This window comes from Squalius cephalus (assembly GCF_949319135.1).
Source record: "Squalius cephalus genome assembly, chromosome: 6".
NCBI lineage: Eukaryota > Metazoa > Chordata > Actinopteri > Cypriniformes > Leuciscidae > Squalius > Squalius cephalus.
In genome coordinates, this window is record NC_137127.1 from 28,503,062 (window position 1) to 28,525,302 (window position 22,241).

Genomic DNA, 22,241 nt, shown 5'->3' on the forward strand with positions numbered 1-22,241 from the left:
TGGATCCAGCTAGAGCTGGCGTAATATCTAGTTACCCTAGGATGGGCATCCCTAAGTAGAAAACAGAAAAGTAAATGGAAAAGAATTAGCATTGCTGCTGTTCATAACATTTCAAGCAAAAAATGAATCATGTGCATTTCATCTGATATAACAGGAGTAAAAAGTTATGAGATGTATAATGTGGCTAAAGAGATGTGTCTTTAATCTATATTTAAACTGGGAGCGTGTGTCTGAGCTAGGGGTTGAACGACCTGATTTTTTTAAAGTCGACATTTATGTGATGAAAGGCAAGTCGACGTCGACTAGATGACGTCTGATGACGTCATTAATGTGTAGCGTGGCCACATAAGGGAAAGCTTATTTGTATTAATTGACTGAGATTAAGTTTGGTGTTGTCAATTATTTTAACTGCTGTAGCATATGAGCAGTTCATTCATTCATTCTTTGGTTTTGAATCACATGACTCATGGCTCGTTGAATCTACAACAATGGACATTCCTTATGAAACCCAAAGCTTTTAGCCTCTGAACTCATGTATGTAAATCAAACTCTCTAGACACACTCCAGAACCTAAAATCAACATTCTTCTTCCCCTGTGGGGAGCTTCAAAGAGACCCACAGAGAGATAACGAAACTTTCTCCTGCTACGTGACATCACACACACACACACACACGCCACACACACACACACACACACACACACACACACACACACACACACACACACACACACACACACACACACACACACACACACACACACACACACACACACACACACACACACACAACATCCTTAGTGTGCAACTTCATATAGAAATATCCTTTTAATGTATACCTTGTGTGATGTGTGATACACCTTGATATGTATGTGTGATTAGTTTTTGCTTTATAATAGAGGTGTGGTTTTGTAATGTGTAGTCTTGAATCAATAGTGTTTTAGTTAGAGAGTGTTCACCAACATTCTCTGGCAATTGCCTTCCCCCCACTTTGTTTTTATTGCCTAATGGAATGTCAAGCAACTGAGATTTTAGGAGAGGAGCAGAATTAAAGTGTTAATCCTACAGTTTCTATATGTACAACCACTTAAGAAATGTATAAACATGGATTTGATTTTCCCATATCAAATTTGTGTATCGGCAATTTTATCGTGTGGTAATCAAAACCTTAAAATGCTTGTAATATCCATCTTATGTAATTTTGTATTCCCATGTATTGTATTCCTATCTTCATATGACGTGTGTGATATCATTGAAATTCTCTCAATCTAACGGAGTCGAATTCCGATAGCAGAATGCAGTAATGTACATTATTTTACATTTTTCATATTTCTGGAAGCCGAACGGCTCAAATCGCATCTCCTCATGACTCATTCAAGTGGGCGTGTCTAACAAGACAAAGAAAAATCTTCCCGCCCGAGATGCTCTAAGATGATTGGCCCGCGTACACAGAGAAGGCGTGAACCCAGCTTCTCCATAAGAGACTGGCTGCGTTCGAAACCGCATACTCAATGAGTAGGTACTTCATTTCAATGAGTACTTACTTAACGAGCGCTAAAAGAGTAGGTACTTTATAGCCAGATCTCGTTGAGTATGAATGAGAACCGGACATCTGCCATGTTGACGTTATCATGACCTACGACGCGTTATCACAAGCGCAACAACTTAAAAGATTTGAACGACACGTTTAATTCATCTGTCTGTAAATATCATGATATTGATTAAACTTGCTCATTTTGTGGTCTTTTTGAAGAAACTGCTGCCCATTTATTTTGTGAGTACATTTAGGGTTGATTTAAGTTCTTATATTTAACCCTACTAATGTGACCCACCGTTTTATCCTTAACGATATTTATTTTTATTACGAAATCCCAAAATTGTCATCTCTTGAATATGTTGTTAATTTCTTTATTTTATATCCAAACATTTTCATCCATAAGCAAAAGTGGCTTACTGCTTTGTTTTCCTCTTTTTCTTGTTAAATTTAACTCTCGTTTCATCCCTCAGGCCTATAAATAACAGAAAATGCATTTTTTAAAAATGTATTATATAATTAATTATTTAAGAAAATATATATTGATATTCAACCTTATAGGTTTTTTCCTGTGTATAAAATCTCATAATATGTTTGCAAACCCATGATATATATATATATATATATATATATATATGTATAAATACATACATACATATACATACATATACTCGACAGCCCTACCTAGAACGGTTTTCCTCAGCATTTGTAATGTCTGAACAAAGGGAGATTCACCTTTGGAGAAAACTGTTGATTTTATACTCGAAAAATGTAAGTATCATTATTAAAAATTAATATTACCCCAGAATGAATTGCATTGCTATCCCAGCCCAAAACATACAATAATAACAACGATAAATGCTGATCAATTAATTATATTACTTTTTACTGTAAATTATATAATTCAATAAAACAAACAAAATGTCATGTATGTCATATGAAATAGCTATGCATGAATACACTCTAGATGTGTATATAGTGAACATCTACATTTTCATGCAAACAATAAATAAAGCATTAATTAATTGTATTTTATTTACTGACAACAATTAGAAATATTAATAAATTAGTAAAAGAATGAATGAAAGTCACCATCACACAATAAACAAATGCATATACAAGTCAACACATGAAACAAAGCTTTATTCAAACTACAATCATGTATGTAGGCTACAGGCGCTGAACCACATCCTTCTGCCATCTCAACACAGCGGTTCCCATTCTGCGTTTGAAATTACAATAATTAAAATAAACTACAACTTAATATTTAAATAGTTGTTGTTATTCATTTCTGTAATGTCACAAAGTCTTTGATGGCAGCATTCAGCTTCATGAGCCACTCTCCGCTGGATAAACACACACATCTGTCCTTGTAACATCCAGACCAGACTCACATTACCTCTGTGATTTATGAACTCAACACTACATTTACATGTTGAGGTTTGTTTTAACTTTTTATCCTACATAAATGTCCCTTAATTTATCAACAGTACTAATGGACAAATAAAATAGATAACTTATGTTTAGTTACTTTATAGATTTGTTCTACATAATAGCACACATACATCACTCAGATGCCTATTTCATATAGTAATCTGCAATTCTTATAGAAGAGTTTCTTGCCAGATATTAAATAGACATTTAGAATGAATGAGAACCGGACATCTGCCATGTTGACGTTATCATGACCTACGACGCGTTATCACAAGCGCAACAACTTAAAAGATTTGAACGACACGTTTAATTCATCTGTCTGTAAATATCATGATATTGATTAAACTTGCTCATTTTGTGGTCTTTTTGAAGAAACTGCTGCCCATTTATTTTGTGAGTACATTTAGGGTTGATTTAAGTTCTTATATTTAACCCTACTAATGTGACCCACCGTTTTATCCTTAACGATATTTATTTTTATTACGAAATCCCAAAATTGTCATCTCTTGAATATGTTGTTAATTTCTTTATTTTATATCCAAACATTTTCATCCATAAGCAAAAGTGGCTTACTGCTTTGTTTTCCTCTTTTTCTTGTTAAATTTAACTCTCGTTTCATCCCTCAGGCCTATAAATAACAGAAAATGCATTTTTTAAAAATGTATTATATAATTAATTATTTAAGAAAATATATATTGATATTCAACCTTATAGGTTTTTTCCTGTGTATAAAATCTCATAATATGTTTGCAAACCCATGATATATATATATATATATATATATATATATGTATAAATACATACATACATATACATACATATACTCGACAGCCCTACCTAGAACGGTTTTCCTCAGCATTTGTAATGTCTGAACAAAGGGAGATTCACCTTTGGAGAAAACTGTTGATTTTATACTCGAAAAATGTAAGTATCATTATTAAAAATTAATATTACCCCAGAATGAATTGCATTGCTATCCCAGCCCAAAACATACAATAATAACAACGATAAATGCTGATCAATTAATTATATTACTTTTTACTGTAAATTATATAATTCAATAAAACAAACAAAATGTCATGTATGTCATATGAAATAGCTATGCATGAATACACTCTAGATGTGTATATAGTGAACATCTACATTTTCATGCAAACAATAAATAAAGCATTAATTAATTGTATTTTATTTACTGACAACAATTAGAAATATTAATAAATTAGTAAAAGAATGAATGAAAGTCACCATCACACAATAAACAAATGCATATACAAGTCAACACATGAAACAAAGCTTTATTCAAACTACAATCATGTATGTAGGCTACAGGCGCTGAACCACATCCTTCTGCCATCTCAACACAGCGGTTCCCATTCTGCGGCTCTGATGAATCAGCTGACCGCCAGAGGTGAGCCGTTCCTTCGTGCCTGAGGTTGTTGCGTGATGTGTTGTGCTTCACAATCTGAGGCAATAAGGGCAGGTGGAGTGATGATGGGTCTCATGAGGGCAGGTGGAGGTTCTCATAAGGGCAGGTGGAGTGATGGAGGGTCTCATCCATGGCACCATCTCCAGGATTCAGCTCTGGGCTCTTCATCCTCAGTGCTCACACCAGCCTGCTGACATTTCAGATCCTACAAAATACACAAACATAACACAAAAGCAGTCATTTTAACAGCACAATGTCATTTGATTTCAGTATTATTTAGAAGACAAAAACGCTTTTTTCCACAAATGCCGCCATCATCTTTCCTTGCAGGTCCTGCTCCACCACAAAAGCTGTGCAGCAAATGCACAGAAATCAAGAATCAGAAAAGTGCTGTAATAGCTCCGTTTGAAATTACAATAATTAAAATAAACTACAACTTAATATTTAAATAGTTGTTGTTATTCATTTCTGTAATGTCACAAAGTCTTTGATGGCAGCATTCAGCTTCATGAGCCACTCTCCGCTGGATAAACACACACATCTGTCCTTGTAACATCCAGACCAGACTCACATTACCTCTGTGATTTATGAACTCAACACTACATTTACATGTTGAGGTTTGTTTTAACTTTTTATCCTACATAAATGTCCCTTAATTTATCAACAGTACTAATGGACAAATAAAATAGATAACTTATGTTTAGTTACTTTATAGATTTGTTCTACATAATAGCACACATACATCACTCAGATGCCTATTTCATATAGTAATCTGCAATTCTTATAGAAGAGTTTCTTGCCAGATATTAAATAGACATTTAGTAATTGTATTTAAGATGTATACGGTTTAAAATGTATGCAAATCCACTTTGGAGACGTATGTGTCCTTACTGGAGCTTCTCTGTTAGCTATACATAATAAAATGTGATTTACAGCAAAATCACACATATATAGCGTCTTTACACCTTCAACAATTCAACAGTTTACTGTACAGTAGTTCAACACATGCGATCATTTGATTTGTAATACTCACATTTGAAAACAGTCTTGTCCGTCATCCTTTCCGTCACGTTCGAGTATGACCTATCCTTCTTCTTCTTTTTTATGACGTATCCTCTCGCGTGGCCTCCTGGGATAGAAGAGTATCCATCACTGAACACTCAAAAATCTGGGCGGAAGCAGTAAGCCATCCGGGAACTTCTCGCCTACTCTTTTATGAATACTGATGTTTCGAACGTACTGCTTCCTTCACGTACTGTTTTCGCCTACTATATAGTAGGAAAGTAGGCATATTCGAACGCACTTAAGTCCGAATCTCGCGATAATTAGTACGTCACCCAGGTAATTCTCGCCTACTCTTTTGGATTCGTACATACTTTTTCGCTCGCCTACTCTTTTTCCCATACTAAATAGTAGGGAAGTATGCGGTTTCGAATGCAGCCACTGACACCGAAGTTTCAGGGCATCTTCTTCTTCTTTTTACAGAGAGCACTTTTTTTTTACGAACCCTCATCGTTCAGTGAGAGAAGATCCATGGCTCCCTGTTAGGGAGCGTTCTCCGTTTTCTCTTTTCTTTTCTTTAAGTCTTTTCTTTATTTTCGTCTTCGGACTTTCCCTATGTTCAGTGAAGCGAATGTAGCCGGTAACTTCAACTCAAAGGAAAAGACTCTCTTGAAATTCCCGCGACCGCGCTCAGCTCGCTTAAGGAAGCACGCCTGAGCACATGGTTCTTCAGGGAGCTCTCATCTCCGTTTTTCTTTCCTTTACTAAGTTTTATTTTCATATTCGCATCTCCCTCCACAAGGGAGATGAACTCTGAATTATTTCTGTGGTAACTTCACGTTCGGTGAACCTTTAAATCTTCGCGCGACCACGCTCGCCCGGAAGACACGAGAGAACTAGCTCCAAGAAAACGACACACGCGCCTTCTTTCCTCAAGCAAATACAAAGAGAACCATACGCAAGTATTGATTTGATTTGATTGATGTGATTCCTTGTTGTCTCTCTCAAAAGGTTACATATGTGAGTTTTGCCATTCCGTGATCTCTCTCGGATCGCAGATTCTCATTCTCATCCTCACTCACTCTTTCATCCTCTCAATTCCATATATCCTTGATTGTCTCTGTTTTAAATGCCCATATAACCAAGTCAATGAGATGTTTCGATCTTAAGCTACATGCTTTATCTTGTTACGATTTCAGTAACCTAAATTTTATAAGGACAGGAGAGTTGTTTCAATGGCCAGAAAACAGCTTTCTTTGAATTATAAGAAGTGATAACTTTATTGAGAAGTTGATAAGTTAATCTTACGGCTGGTTGCTGGACAAACAACTGTTTGATAATTACATTAATTTCCATTAAGGATTATCTCAAATAAATCGATCTGAGATAAGACTATTGATATATGAATGAGGAATTATAATTCGTTGTAATTGATTATTCATATGCAATCGATCTATTTTCAACTTCGATAAATTTAATGTAACTGTAAATATTTAATATATTAATCATATTCATGATTAATTATTAAAATTCCCTATAGAACATTTGAGCTATTTGTTAATATACGACCTAATGTTGCTACACTGCTTTCCCCTGTATTCTGTATTTTCCTTAACTGTTGTGTATTTGACCTCAATCCCTGTTCTCACGATAGTATCTCGTGTCTTCGCGTCACGTGAGGTCCTGTCACCCAAACAGGAAAATGCTATGTGTTTTCCATATAAGTAACCGGCATGCCGGTCTTCGGGAAAGCGTGCTCTCATTCACAAACTTACCCGATTCGTTGTGGATTACCTTTTTGGTGGCTGTTTTTGGAGCACTTTGCTGCTGTTCCTTGGAGGAGTATTTCCGTGTAAGACAAGGTTAGAGTGAATAAACAAGCTTTTATTTACAGTGCAGAGTGAGCAATGCCGGAAGAGATGATCGATGACAGAGAATGCTGATAATAGTGAACACTTAGCTGAACTTGGAATAATGTCTTTGCAGAGATGACGATGAGGATCAGGACGACAGAATGGAGACGATGGGAAACAACAGGACTTCAGGTAAGTAGACTGGGAACAGGTATCACACGGGTGAGTAGTCAGTGTCGTAGTAGAGACGGGAAGGGAACGGTGGCTCATATACATCTGAACTCCGAATCTGATATACATCCGAATAGTGTGAGTAATCATGATGTGCAGGTGCAGGTGATCAGAACTCAGCAGAGTTCGGATGTGATCGGCTGGGCGGAGTGCAGAGATCAGGTGCAGAGTGCGGAAGTGATGGCTCGGTTGACTCCGTGACAAACATAGTGGAATGTTACAAATTAACAAATAAGCCTGAACCTTGAGCTGAGACTGGATCTTGGGTTGTGTTGGAAACTTTTTCCTTCGTCCGAGCAGAAACCAGGAGACATTGGGATCACGTTCAAGAAGTTATTCTTTATTGAGGACTTCGCGTTGACGTGGCTGCAGTTCTTCCAAAGTCTGACTAAGTGGACGTTCTCTTACAGTTTATATACATTTAGGGGCAGGAACCAAAACTTTGTGATGAGACAGGTTTAGGAACCTGTTCTAGACTGAGAGTGCTGCCCATCCTAATCCACTCAGCATATCTATTCAAATGCTGAGACCCGAGTACAGGACTGGCAGGACTCTCTTGCTAAAACACAAGCTCCAAGAGCCATTAAGAGTTTCAGTAAAACAGGACTGACCGGAGTCTTTTGCTAGAAAACTCTGATAATATTAATTTATACCTAACCTTAACATGCTAAATTCAATGTAAACCTAAATTAAACATTTGAATAAATTTGTAATACAACAGTTGCCTTGTGCACAGCTTTGGCAAATGATATGACACAGCACTGCCCAGTTTATTTGTATCAGTTCTTTTGTTTTTGGGTTATTATTTCTCACAGATTTCTGCTCGTTCTAAATCAGATACAGATAATACATTTATATGAATGTATTAGTGAGAGAGAGGTTGCATTAGTGAGAGAGTGAAGCTGTGGGTTTTAGTTACAAAGAAATATATGCTAGAACTTTTCAGTTTCTAAGCAATTTTATTAATAAATCACAGAACAGTGTTGACATTTCTACATTCTACATACATTTCTGCACTACTGAATGTTCCTGTGTGTGCGAGATCTGCAAGCTACTGTGTGTGCGTTATAATGTAGCAGTGCATTAGTTTAGAACTGCGATTAACTTACTTGTACAATAAGCTGTTTAAATCTTGCATTCACCCGATCAATTTTGAGCATCCAGATGGTATAATCACACATATCTCGTGGAGCATTCTCAAAGTATATATTGTGGAGCTTTCTCGAAGTAAGCATTTATTTGTCTGAGCCCCGTACATTACCAGGAAGGCTATACCAGAGTTTAGGAGCCAAATGTGAAAACACTCTCCCTTTGGTGGACTTAGATATCCTAGGTACTAACAAAAGTCCAGAGTTTTGTAACATTAAAGAACGTGATAAATTGAAGGGCAATAGAAGATCAGTTAAATACACAGAATCTGAGCCATTTAGGGGCTTATAGGTCAGTAGCAATATAGAACTTAATGGGTAACTAGTTCTGAGATGATAAAATTGGTGTTATATGATCATGGCTGCATTTCCCGAAACCACCTTAACGCTACGTCGTTCTTAAGTTACACCTTAAGCTGTACCTTATCGATAATACGTGTTTCCCGAAACGTTCTTAGTTAAGTATACCTTCTGTAAGTCATACGTTCGGAAGGTTGATCTGGACCACTCTTAGCTTTACCTTATCACTGTTGCAGGTCTATACGAATATAATTCTGAAGTTTTAATACACCCAGACATTGTTCAGTTAGGCTAATTCAAGTGTTTTCATGCAAAGAATAAAATTGTCATTACACTGATTGTTGTTAGATTTTAATTATATATATATATATATATATATATATATATATATATATATATAATTAATTTAATTAAAGAGCGCTTTTAAAGGCCAGTGAAAGCATAGGCTACTGTCAGTTAAGTCCTATTCGGACGCTAATTGTTTCTCACGGGCTCGTATTTTAAACATTTACAGGGGTAAGTCTGTGATTTTAGTGCTATTTCTAAAGTGCTTCTTTTATAAAAAACATAATTTCATAACACTTTCTCTCATAATGCAGTGAAACAGCCCTTGCACGAGAGAATAATTGATTCTCAAGCCATCAATATCAACCAATTCAGCACCATCGCCACGGACAGCACCGGGTAACGTTGTACATAAGAAGGTATATCTTAAGCAGCTTCCTAAGGTATGGTTCGGGGAACATGGCAAGCAATGGTATACCTTTAGTTAAGTTATACCTTAAGAGCAGTGGCGGCTACTGGTCTGTCAAAGAGGGGAAGCTCATTTTCGGCCTACATCATAAAATTGTCCATTTATTTAAAAGTCAATTCTGCCCTACGATCCTTTTCAAGAAAATGGTCTGTGACCCTGTCGTACCAACTACGCGTCTTTTCCAGTGACTTGACCAGTGTCCTCTCAATGGCCAGCAGAGCTAGGCTGCTTAAACAGCCTTGGCCCATTGTGTTACGGGTGTAGGACTTGAGCCACTTTAAACAGGATAAGCTCCTTTCTACACCTGCAGATGTAGCTCCAATTGTTGCCACTAATGAGAACGGTTTGTAAAGCTGAGGCATTGCACTGTCCAACTCCATGTATTTAAGGAACACCAAGTAATCACACAGCTTTCCCCTGTTACCCTGCAAGTCCTGATCTGAATACAGGAGATACAAGTTCTGACCTCAGTCTCCCTGAATCAAGGTGATGGCCATAACTTTTCAGGACACTTTGGAAGGCCTCCTCTGGAAATACCTGTCTCATGTCATCAAATTTCTCTGGATTGACTAATTCTAAGAAGAGCATACTTTCCAAATTTGAAAAAACGTCGAGGAATCTGCTCCAAGATGTTATCAAGGATGGCCATGTACAGATTTCTATATCACTCTTGGGGGTCCTGCAATTGGGTCAGACGGCGCTTTCGCATGGGCTCATCTCGTGGGTCTGATGTGAGATCTGCTGTTTTGGCATAAACAGCTTGGAAAGCCCCCTCTGACCTCTTCTCTTTGACAAATGCAAGAAGAGACTCAATTCTTTTCTTGCAGTAAAGAACATCCATCGCCCTCTGCTGGACAATATCAAAGACCACATCAGTCTCAAAGAAGATTTGTTCATATGTGTACAACATGAACACAAACTCAAAATCCTCCAGTTTCCTCACAAAGCCTTTGGCACAATCCAGTGTATCATCATCCATTGTCGTATTTGCAATGATGTTCTCAAATGTCTGCAGGAGGCCATCATAATTGTTTGCCACAGTGCTCACTATCCATGATGTGAAATTCCATCGAGTAGGAGCATTTCTGGGCAACCTTGAACCGCCTGCAGACTCCAGAAAAGATGTCCTCTTTTTGGATTTTGAAAAAAATGTGGCAAACCCAGAGAGTGATGCAAAAAAAAATCTGCACTCAGGCAAGCATTTAGCCCCATGTGACAGCACCAGATTCAGTCTGTGTGCATAGCAATGCACAAACATTGCACTGGGTGCTATTGCTTTCACTTTGGCCTGCAGACCATTGAGATCTGAAGCCATGACAGCAGCCCCATCATAGGTCTGTGCCACAAGCTTATCCTTAAAATTGTAGCCCTGCATGTTCTCATTTAATATATCAAAAACGGAATGGGCATCTCGCCCCCCAGAAACATAAAACAATATTATGAATTTTACCTGCACTATCCACATAGCGAACAATGACAGAGAGTTGGGCACGGCAGGATATATCAGTTGATTCATCCACCTGCCATCCAAAAAAGGGAGCATCCTGAATTTCATCTCTGATCTGATCAGAAACGGTGGCTGCAAGAGCAGAGATCAAGTCATTTTGAATAGTATGGGACATACCAGAAAACACAGTTGAGGACTCGAATTGTGTGGACAGGACAGAGTCATATTTAGCTAATGTTTCTGTGAACTCCCTGTAATTCCCCTTGTTGGATGATTCACTACTGTCATCATGTCCCCTAAATGACAGCTCCTGCCGGCCAAGCAAGGATGTCACATCAATAAGGCGGTTTAGGAAGGCCCTGTTTTGTTTGACTGTTTCATTATATTTAGCCACTTGAATGCGAGCACCTTCATTGATTGCATGCTCAACCCTGATCCTGCCCATGCAACTTAATCTTGCACATGCATTCACATGTTCATTGCTCTTTTCATGTCTTTTATATGCCCTGTCAAAGTTATTCAGATCTCCAAACCTCACCTTTGACCAAACAACACATCCGTGAAATGGTTTCATCAAGAGGCATGGCCAGCAGTACATTTTATTTGTCACAGCACTTCCAGTCAGCCAGCTAACTTTGTCATACCAGGAGAGCTGAAAAGACCTGTTATTTTTCCCTATCTTTTGCACTAAATCAATCTTAGGTGTTGATCTGCCCTGCTGTTTAATTCTAAGTTTTCCCTGTAAGGAACACTTTCAAATGGCCTCGCCAAAATCAGGTCGACAATATTAGCACTGTCTGCCATCGTGTGCAGTTTCACCCCTATGACGCTAGCCTAGCCTACTATATGAATGAATGAAAGAATGAACGATCTAAAAAATATATATTAAACTCTGTAAAACTGAAACAAGGAATGTGGTGTATAATTGTGTGAAATGTATGATGAAAATTGGCAAGCAATTTCGCCAAGCAAATATCAAGAAATAGGTTGCAGCAGTTTGTATTTCGACTGAACTTGAGAAATTCGCGATGGGACTGAGCGCAAATAGCTTCAGCGATTTCTTATAGTACAAAATCGCTGTCAGTCAAAAGGAGATACAGTCTTTTGACAGACCCTCCAATCATCACACAGAATCCCGGAGTCCAGGCCAGCCCACTCCTCATTCACCCCTGGAGAAGCTGAGCTTCTGTGGGCGGGACATAACCGCAGCATTTATCCAATGACCGTCTAGTTTCGAAGCACTGAAAAAAACTGTTCAAAGCAGCCCCATTGAAGTCAATGGAAGCTGGGCTTCAACAGGGAAATGCACTGTGACGCTACGGGAATGTATGAGGAGGAAATCGAGTCAGCCGACCTGCTGTATGTAATTGATTCTGAACGAACTCGTCTTTGAGATGAACGTTTTCACACATGCGCACTCTTCAAAAACGGTGCTTTAAATCTATTGACAAACTAAAAGGCGTAAAGGACATTTGTATGTCTTCAAAATAAAATATATAGATTGTACTGAATGTCAGCTTGCTTATTTGGCTCAAGATAATGATTTATTAAGCCCACATGTTATAAAAACAAGAAACTCTGCTTCTAACCACAGGTCGAGAGCTGTCGTTCCAACCACACAACTTTGCGATGCTGTTTGCGAATGTTCGTTGGAACGATGGTTTCGGGAAACACAGACTCGTTGAACTATGATGATAACGACGGAACTTGCGACCATAGTTGGCTAACGTTGCTTTTGGGAAACGCACCCCAGACCGGTAACCGAAGTAGGAGGAATTACAGAAGTACAAGTCACTAATCGATGCTTAAAGTACTGGTTTCTGTTCAGACTTTAGGCCAAGATCTCAGTTCATCCCAGTGAATTTACCTGAAGTAGTTTGCTCTGATTATTGGTTCTGTGAGGACACACACCGATAGATAAGCATATCCATTGGCTGCAATCCGCAGATAATATGGCCAATCACAACATTGCACATCCAACCATAGAATACTTAGCTGCATTGTTTATTATAGCATATATACAGTGGGGAGAACAAGTATTTGATACATTGCCGATTTTGCAGGTTTTCCCACTTACAAAGCATGTAGAAGTCTGTAATTTTTATCATAGGTACTCTTCAGCTGTGAGTGACGGAATCTAAAACAAAAATCCAGAAAATCACATTGTATGATTTTTAAGTAATTAATTTGCATTTTATTGCATGACATACGTATTTGATACATCAGAAAAGCAGAACTTAATATTTGGTACTTTGTTTGCAATTACAGAGATCATACGTTTCTGTAGTTCTTGACCAGGTTTGCACACACTGCAGCAGGGATTTTGGCCCACTCCTCCATACAGACCTTCTCCAGATCCTTCAGGTTTCGGGGCTGTCGCTGGGAAATATGGACTTTCAGCTCCCTCCAAAGATTTTCTATTGGGTTCAGGTCTGGAGACTGGCTAGGCCACTCCAGGACCTTGAGATGCTTCTTACGGAGCCACTTTTTAGTTGCCCTGGCTGTGTGTTTCGGGTCGTTGTCATGCTGGAAGACCTAGCCACGACCCATCTTCAATGCTCTTACTGAGGGAAGGAGGTTGTTGGCCAAGATCTCGCGATACATGGCCCCATCCATCCTCCCCTCAGTACGGTGCAGTCGTCCTGTCCCCTTTGCAGAAAGGCATCCCCAAAGAATGATGTTTCCACCTCCATGCTTCATGGTTGGGATGGTGTTCTTGGGGTTGTACTCATCCTTCTTCTTCCTCCAAACAAGGTGAGTGGAGTTTAGACCAAAAAGCTCTATTTTTGTCTCATCAGACCACATGACCTTCTCCCATTCCTCCTCTGGGTCATCCAGATGGTCATTGGCAAACTTCAGACGGGCCTGGACATGCGCTGGTTTGAGCAGGGGGACCTTGCGTGCGCTGCAGGATTTTAATCCATGATGGCGTAGTGTGTTACTAATGGTTTTCTTTGAGACTGTGGTCCCAGCCCTCTTCAGGTCATTGACCAGGTCCTGCCGTGTAGTTCTGGGCTGATCCCTCACCTTCCTCATGATCATTGATGCCCCACGAGGTGAGATCTTGCATGGTGCCCCAGACCGAGGGAGATTGACCGTCATCTTGAACTTCTTCCATTTTCTAATAATTGCACCAACAGTTGTTGCCTTCTCACCAAGCTGCTTGCCTATTGTCCTGTAGCCCATCCCAGCCTTGTGCAGGTCTACAATTTTATCCCTGATGTCCTTACACAGCTCTCTGGTCTTGGCCATTGTGGAGAGGTTGGAGTCTGTTTGATTGAGTGTGTGGACAGGTGTCTTTTATACAGGTAACGAGTTCAAACAGGTACAGTTAATACAGGCAATGAGTGGAGAACAGGAGAGCTTCTTAAAGAAAAACTAACAGGTCTGTGAGAGCCGGAATTCTTACTGGTTGGTAGGTGATCAAATACTTATGTTATGCAATAAAATGCAAATTAATTATTTAAAAATCATACAATGTGATTTTCTGGATTTTAGTTTTAGATTCCATCTCTCACAGTTGAAGTGTACCTATGATAAAAATTACAGACCTCTACATGCTTTGTAAGTAGGAAAACCTGCAAAATCGGCAGTGTATCAAATACTTGTTCTAAATCTAAATCTAAAAATCTAAATAATTTGGAATGGAACTCCTCAAAATTTTCTATCTCCTCACGCTCTCCTCATTTCCAGCTCTGTATATTAAACAACTTAAGGATAGCTACATTCCCTTGCAGCAATTCATTTTGCAATCAAGATTTTAAATCTGCAAAAGTTATATTTATGGACTGTTCATACAGGACGTGTATCTTACACTGTGTGTTGAATTTAGAAGAAACAGTTTAAATAAATCTAATATATACTGTGAGAAACCACTCTCAAGACCGCAGAGTTTTGTTCCATTCCATTGGGCTCCATCCTGATTTCTGCTGTATTTCAATACAAGATCACATTATATCTAACGATACTATTGTGTTGTGTGCTGCCTATTCTCGCATTGACTGTAGGTGGAGGCGAGGCGGTGGTACTTAGAGATGGAATTGCTTCAATATAAGAAAAACCCGTAACACGTTACTTAAAGCTATCATATATAATTCATTATGAAAGTATTTAATAATGCATTAATTATGCCTTGTAATGCAGCTTATAATGCAATGAATGGTCTTATGAATATTTGTAACCACAGTTATAATACATTATAATGGCAACACTTTACAATAAGGTCTCATTTGTTAACATTAGTTTATGTATCAACTAACATGAACTAACCATGATACACAATACATTTGTTTCTGTATGTTAATCTTTGTTAACATTAGTTAATATAAATACAGCTGTTCACTGTTTGTTCATATTTGTTCACAGTGCATTAACAACCAATTTCAGATATAACAAGGAATCTGCTAATATTATAATGCATTTTAACTTTGGTTACAATTATTTATGAAGACATATAATGCATTATACATAAAAACACGTGAAGTGTCACCAAACACAATTATCACTTAATCAATTTGAGTATGGATCAGATGGAATGATAAATTGCTAGACATTTATCTGAAAGCCACCTGGGATTATTTGATTCCAAACAGTTACTAATTGTTCTCAAATTGCATCAAAGCTGTTTATTCAAGTTTCAACAAGCAATATAGTGTCAGACTGGAGTCACGGTGACGCATTGCTGCCACATACATATAATTTTTTTTCCCTCAATTATGTCATAAAAACGAGATCTTATGTCGTTAAAACTACATATTTTCTCGTAATAACGAGATCTTATGTCATTTTAACGACATCTTTTCTCGTAATAACGAGATCTTATGTCGTTAAAACGACATCTTTTTCTTGTAATAACGAGATGTGATGTCGTTAAAACGACATATTTTCTTGGCCTTATAAGGACATGTGTAGTCATGTACAAAATATGCCTTTATCCAAATAAAATTGATAGCCTATCACGCCTTTATCACACTTCTATGTTCAAAAAGCTTAAGCAAATAGTAGCAGCCCCCAATCAGGCAAAATTATTCAATGAGGCCCTTTTTTTTAAATATATTTTATATAGGCCTATAAGTTTTTTTTATATATAATATATTATATATAAGATTTATTTTTGTTAATAGGCTATATCTTCATTACCTAGAGATATAATTAAACAAAAAGTAGTCAAAACACATCTAACAGAACATAGCCTAAGTTGTTTATTTTTTACAACATTGTGTTCTTATTTTGTTTAATTAACAAAATGTCAATCTTCATCTTTATAACAGAAGATACAATACAATACAAAAATCTTCAAGATACAGCCTACAATCTTCACATGTATAACGGATTGTCACCTTATAAACAGTCCTTTGTGTGGTAGAATAAGGAATGCTATATAGAAATATATGGTTAGTATCTTAATTTAAACTTTATTTTATTATTTTATTAGTTAATTAACTATTTATGCTAACTCAACTAATTTAATGTAAAGAGCTGGATACTAATTACTAATTAAATAATGTAAAATATTAAATGTAGGTTATTGATTAGAGTTGCCATAGACTAAAGATTTTTCTAGACTAGTAGTCATTCATTTTAATTGTTTATTAATGAACTAGTCTTTTCTAAATCAGTGTAGGCTGCCTGCAAACATATCTCCATACATCTCCGCTGTAATTTAGCCTAGATGCGCCTTTCATACGGACAGGATTACATAATCAGATGGTACCGTACGTATTTGCTTTCGATTGGATTTTTTTCATTGGTGGACATTTTTTTATAAGCTTTATATAGATAGCTATATTTCTCATGTCTGTGAGGCTTGTCTATACACTGTCAGTTCATTTTTGAGACGCGCTCCAATTCACAGAGATCATGAAAGCGCGCCCTGTTCGTTTTCTTTTATTTTACAAAAGCACAACGTTTTCTTGTTGTTGTGAGTTTACACAAATAAAAGTAGTTACGACTGATGTATTATTATTTTCTGTACGACCAGAAATGATGGAGTATTTTAAGTTGTTTCCACTGTTGATAGGAAAATGCGAGTGATGGCACCGGCGCCTCCATGTCATGCAGTGCGCGCTCTACACTCCGCACAAACACCTGGATATGCGCTTATTAATAGCGAACATTTATCTAGGTTAACGTTAGAGCGAGCGGCCATGCCAGATGGATAAGTCCTCTTCATGTTTAACAAATCAAATTATGTTGCATTTTATTGCGCCAGTTTGAAAAGGGGGCTGAAACACTTAGCCTATACAGATAAACGCCCAACGCTGGTGTTTTTCTTTAAATAAATTTGTTTAGGCTTTAAAATAAATATTGTTTGTGGGCTAATTAATGCCACAATAATTTGTTTATTTTATTGGCTACTTATATGTTTATACCATTTAAAGGATTTGCTGTGCACCACAATGCCATCCTCCCATAAAAAGACACGTTAAGAGCCACCTTTATTTTCTTTATAATAAAGGGTTTCTATGGGAGGAAAACGCTTAACGTGTAATTAAATGCGTTGCATTCATATTCTGGGCTCATCTGCTTTTCTGTAGGATAGTATGGTTTATTAATAAGGTGTGTACAGCATTTGATCTTTATCACTGAAGTAGCCTATTAAGCCACATTAAGCTTTTTCTTTATTATAAGGGTTTTCTATGGGAGGAAAACGCTTAGAAATGGAAATGTGCAATTAAACGCAATGTTCGTATTCTGGGCTCATCTGCTATTAATAAGGTGTGTACAGAATTTGATCTTTTAACATGAATGTCCATTGGGGGCTGCTATTTCTTCAGCTTTTTGAACGTAGATGTATGATAAAGACATGATTGTCTATCAATTGTATGTGGATAAAGGCACATTTTGTACATGACTACACATGTCCTTATAAGGTTAAGAAAATATGTCGTTGTAACAACATAGCATCTCGTTATTACGAGAAAAAGATGTCGTTTTTACGACATAAGATCTCGTTATTACGAGAAAAGATGTCGTTGAAACGACATAAGATCTCGTTATTACTAGAAAATATGTAATTTTAACGACATAAGATCTCGTTATTACGACATAATTGAGTGGAAAAAATAATATGTATGTGGCAGCACTGCGTCTGTTTAAAATTAGTTATTTCAGGTTGCTCTTCCCATGATGGCTTTTTTAGTGTTTCTTTCTGGGTGTAATATAATGATGTAGCACTTTGGGGCAAATATGGAGACCAGTAATCCAAAACTGGAAGCCAGGATGGCAAATATCTCCACAGCCACTGCATATTTCCCTGGCGAGCTCACATATGCTGGAACAAATGCAATCCACACAGCACAGAAGATTAACATACTAAAAGTGATGAACTTTGCTTCATTAAAATTGTTTGGAAGGTTTCTCGCAAGGAAAGCTAACAGGAAACTTACTGCTGATAAAAGACCAATATAGCCGAGTAGCATGGAAAACCCAGCCACTGAGCCTATAGCACATTCATATACTACTTTAGAGTGGATATACTGGCTGTTTTTATGGGGTGTTGGAGATGCATTTGATAGCCAGACTGCACATATCACAACCTGGAGGGCTGTTAGGATCAGAACTGCGCATCTTTGTTGAGCTAGTCCAAACCATTTCATAGCACTTTTACCCTCTGTTCGAGATGACTTGAACACTGCTATTACCACCATAGTCTTGACCAGGATGCTGGAGACACACAGGACAAAGCTTATGCCAAACACAGCATGTCTTAACTGACACGTCCACAACTGTGGCCGGCCAATGAACAGTAACACACACAAAAAACACAGTTTGAGTGACACCAGCAGCAAGAAGCTGAGTTCTGAATTGTTAGCTCGCACAACTGGAGTGTGGCGGTAACGTGCAAAGATGACAACCACTGCAGAACAGAAGCAGGTGCCAAGCAAGGAAGCAGTGCTCAGGGAAATGCCAAGAGGTTCCTCATAGGACAGAAACTCCACTTCTTTGGGGACACACTGATTTTTATCTGTATTGGACCAGAACTCATCTGAACACACTATGCACTCAATGGAATCTATGTGTAATGGAGAGAGAGAGAGAGAGAGAGAGAGAGAGAGAGAGAGAGAGAGAGAGAGAGAGAGAGAGCAATAAAGATAGATGTATATTGTTGGTAAAAGCTATGATTGAATAATAATACAGTTTCAGTTGTTCTTATGATTACATGACTCTCTCTACCTGATATATTAGAAATCTCTCCATCTGCACATGGCAGGCAGTCAAAACAGCAGACAGGAAGGCCCTTCCTTCTGGCTCGCCTGGTCCCTGTGGGGCAGCTCTCACTGCACACAGACCGTGGGGCCTGACGGATAAAAAATAAAATAAAATAAAATAAAAACTCACATAAAAATAGTATATGTTTGTACTATATTACGAAAAGTGTACTCTTTCAGTGACCATTACTCACGTAATATGACATGCATATGATAGTTATGTTTCAAAAGTTTAAAAGATTTTTATTTATTTTTTTAAATGCAATATTAATTACCTTATTTGTCTCTAAGTTCCAGTATATTGCATTTTCATCCAGTGTGAGCACCTTCCCTGTTGCTGCCCCTTCATCTACCACACCAACTGTGTGGACAACTATTGACCCATCAGAGCTTGGCTGCCAGTTCATCACTTCATAGATGGCTAAAGCATCTCCATTCTTATCAAATGACACACGATCCCCAAAACCTGTGGTGAAATTCACTTTCTGTAGGTAGTGAACCAGCTGTACAATTTGTAGACAGAACAAATATATATTTATGTTTTGTATGAACATGTTTTGTTTTTGTTTTTCATTTAACTATTCTATTCAGTTATTCTGATAAGCTGTGCTTCTGTCCACAGGAGTCTTACCTGCCAGGGTTTCAGGTTGGATATGTCGGCACAGCTATTCCCACTAAATGGTCCTCTCCACTCCTCACACTGCATAAGGTCATGAAGCGCATGTGCCAGGGCATAAACTGCCTTATATACATTATATGAGGCCCTCAGTTCTGATACATCAGTGTATGCTGTGTCTGTGCTGCTCAGATCCTCCTGTCCAGTACATATTATTTCTCCCTCTCTGCCTCCAGTGTCAAAACTGCACCTGAACATGTTTTCCCAGAAGATTCTCACCATATTATTTCTCAAATTACTGTCAGGATGGAGGCGAAGCAGAAAGTTATGAAGTCCCTGGATCTCCCCACGCCTGATAGCGATGCCCAGTGTGCCCCTCAGGAAGGGAAAAAGACGCTGAGTGTGAAAAACAGGTGAAGTAGCCCAAGCTTCACTTGCAATCCACTGTCTGCCTGTTACATTCTGCAATATCACCTCATCCATCAAAGGCAGTAGATAGGCTTCTGTGGAGAATACCACCACCACTCTTGCTGTAGAGGCCTGAATCACTTGTACAATGCGATGAATATCTATGTAGTTGTTATCAAGAGGCAGGATTTCAGAAAAAGAAACACAACCTCCAAACAACTGCACTTCCTTTTGGAAGGACTGAGCAGCGTTGATACCATAGTCATCATCACTGTAGAGGAGACCAACCCAGGTCCATCCAAAATGTTTCAATATCCGAGCCATAGCCCGCACCTGGAAAGCATCACTGGGGATTGTTCTGAAGAAAGATGGGTACTTTTTCCTATCACTCAAACAAGAGCAGGTGGCATAGTAGCTAACCTTATAGCAGAGATCACAACGACAAGGAAAACAGATTTTTTTTCATTGTTAAAGCAATTACTCTTTTACATGAGCAAACAAATTGAAACATTTTATAGAAGGTTATAGAAGTTTATATTCATCTCATCCTACCATAGGTATTCGAAATAGTCCCAGCACACTGGAGATTGCTATACAGTGAGTAGATCCAGGATCCCCCACAATCCCAATTACTGGTGGTGGGCCAGTGCAGTTGAAATTGGAAAGGGTCTCCTCTGTCCCACTAAGCAGTGCTGTTGCAGACCTGAATGCCACTCCAAGCTTTACACAGTTGTCATATAGATGATAACCGAGGGTGATGTTAGGCAACAGGTTAGCATTGTTATTGATCTCATTTATTGCAAATACCATAGTCTGTGCCTGCTGGAAACTTGCCATATAGAATCTAGAAAAGGCAGCATAAATGTTTATATTCAGTCACCCTAAATAATTTCACCATAAACAAAAACAAGAGAAATAATGATTTGTACAATCACACTATAAGATTATCTCTTTTCTGGATTTTAAGAGCAGTTATGTTAGTACATTTCAAACATGTCAATAGACAATCTGCTCTAAATGAATAAGAAGACTATCAAATACAAGTCAATAAAAACATAGACTTTGTTCTGCATGTTCTTTCTTCTATTTTCTTTAAAATGTGCTTTTTTTGCTATCTATTTAGCCCAGGCTCACCGCTCACATTGCGTCTGTTCCGGTTCTCTTTTAAAATTCAGTTCTGGGAACACTGTGATGAGATGAAATGCAAACAGGCCTCCAATGATAAGGTCTCCGTCTTGGTACATCCCGTTTAACCTGAAGTGTCCCTGGAGTTGACAGGAGCCTGACCTAGTGATCGATGCGGCAGAGATACAGGTAAAGGATAGATAAATACATAAATATAGAGAGATCCACATCTCTATTACTTCTCTCTCTCTCTCTCTCTCTCTCTCTCTCTCTCACACACACACACACACACACACACACCTAATTGACTCATTAATGTATGATAAAGATTATGTGCAGGACTGTTTTATAGAACAGGTCGTCCCACATGGGCTTCTCAGAAATGACATTACTCTAGGTCTCACTGTCTCTTTGTTTCAAAATTTGCAAAGAAGAAATGCAATGCTGTTACCAAAATTACAGTTTAAAATGATGTGGGATATGTGTTATTTTCTAGCAATAAACAATACAATGTGTTTGAAAAAAAATAAAAATAAAATAAAACTCAAGGAGAAATATATATATATTTTAAATAAATGGTTGCAAGTAACATGGAATTGATATTATGTAATGTTGTGCTAGCCAGAAAAGAAAGAAAGAAAGAAAGAAAGAAAGAAAGAAAGAAAGAAAGAAAGAAAGACAAAGTAACACTTTATAATAAAGTTCAGTCACTTATAAGTTATTAGTTAATGATGAACCAATCATTTACAAAACA

At 37.8% G+C, this 22,241-nt stretch overlaps 1 protein-coding gene and 1 long non-coding RNA gene across 2 annotated transcripts in view; one reads left to right on the forward strand and one right to left on the reverse strand.

Moving 5' to 3' along the window:
- LOC307160677 overlaps nt 1-22,241 on the forward strand; it is a 574,771-nt gene that overhangs the window by 469,775 nt on the left and 82,755 nt on the right. The window lies entirely within an intron of this gene.
- olfcq1 (olfactory receptor C family, q1) lies at nt 18,238-21,717 on the reverse strand (the record flags this gene model as incomplete). Its single annotated transcript, XM_079874854.1, has 6 exons — nt 18,238-19,142; nt 19,304-19,427; nt 19,614-19,841; nt 19,970-20,782; nt 20,915-21,206; nt 21,497-21,717. The coding sequence occupies 6 exons, from the start codon at nt 21,715-21,717 to the stop codon at nt 18,238-18,240; spliced, it is 2,583 nt and encodes an 860-aa protein (XP_079730980.1).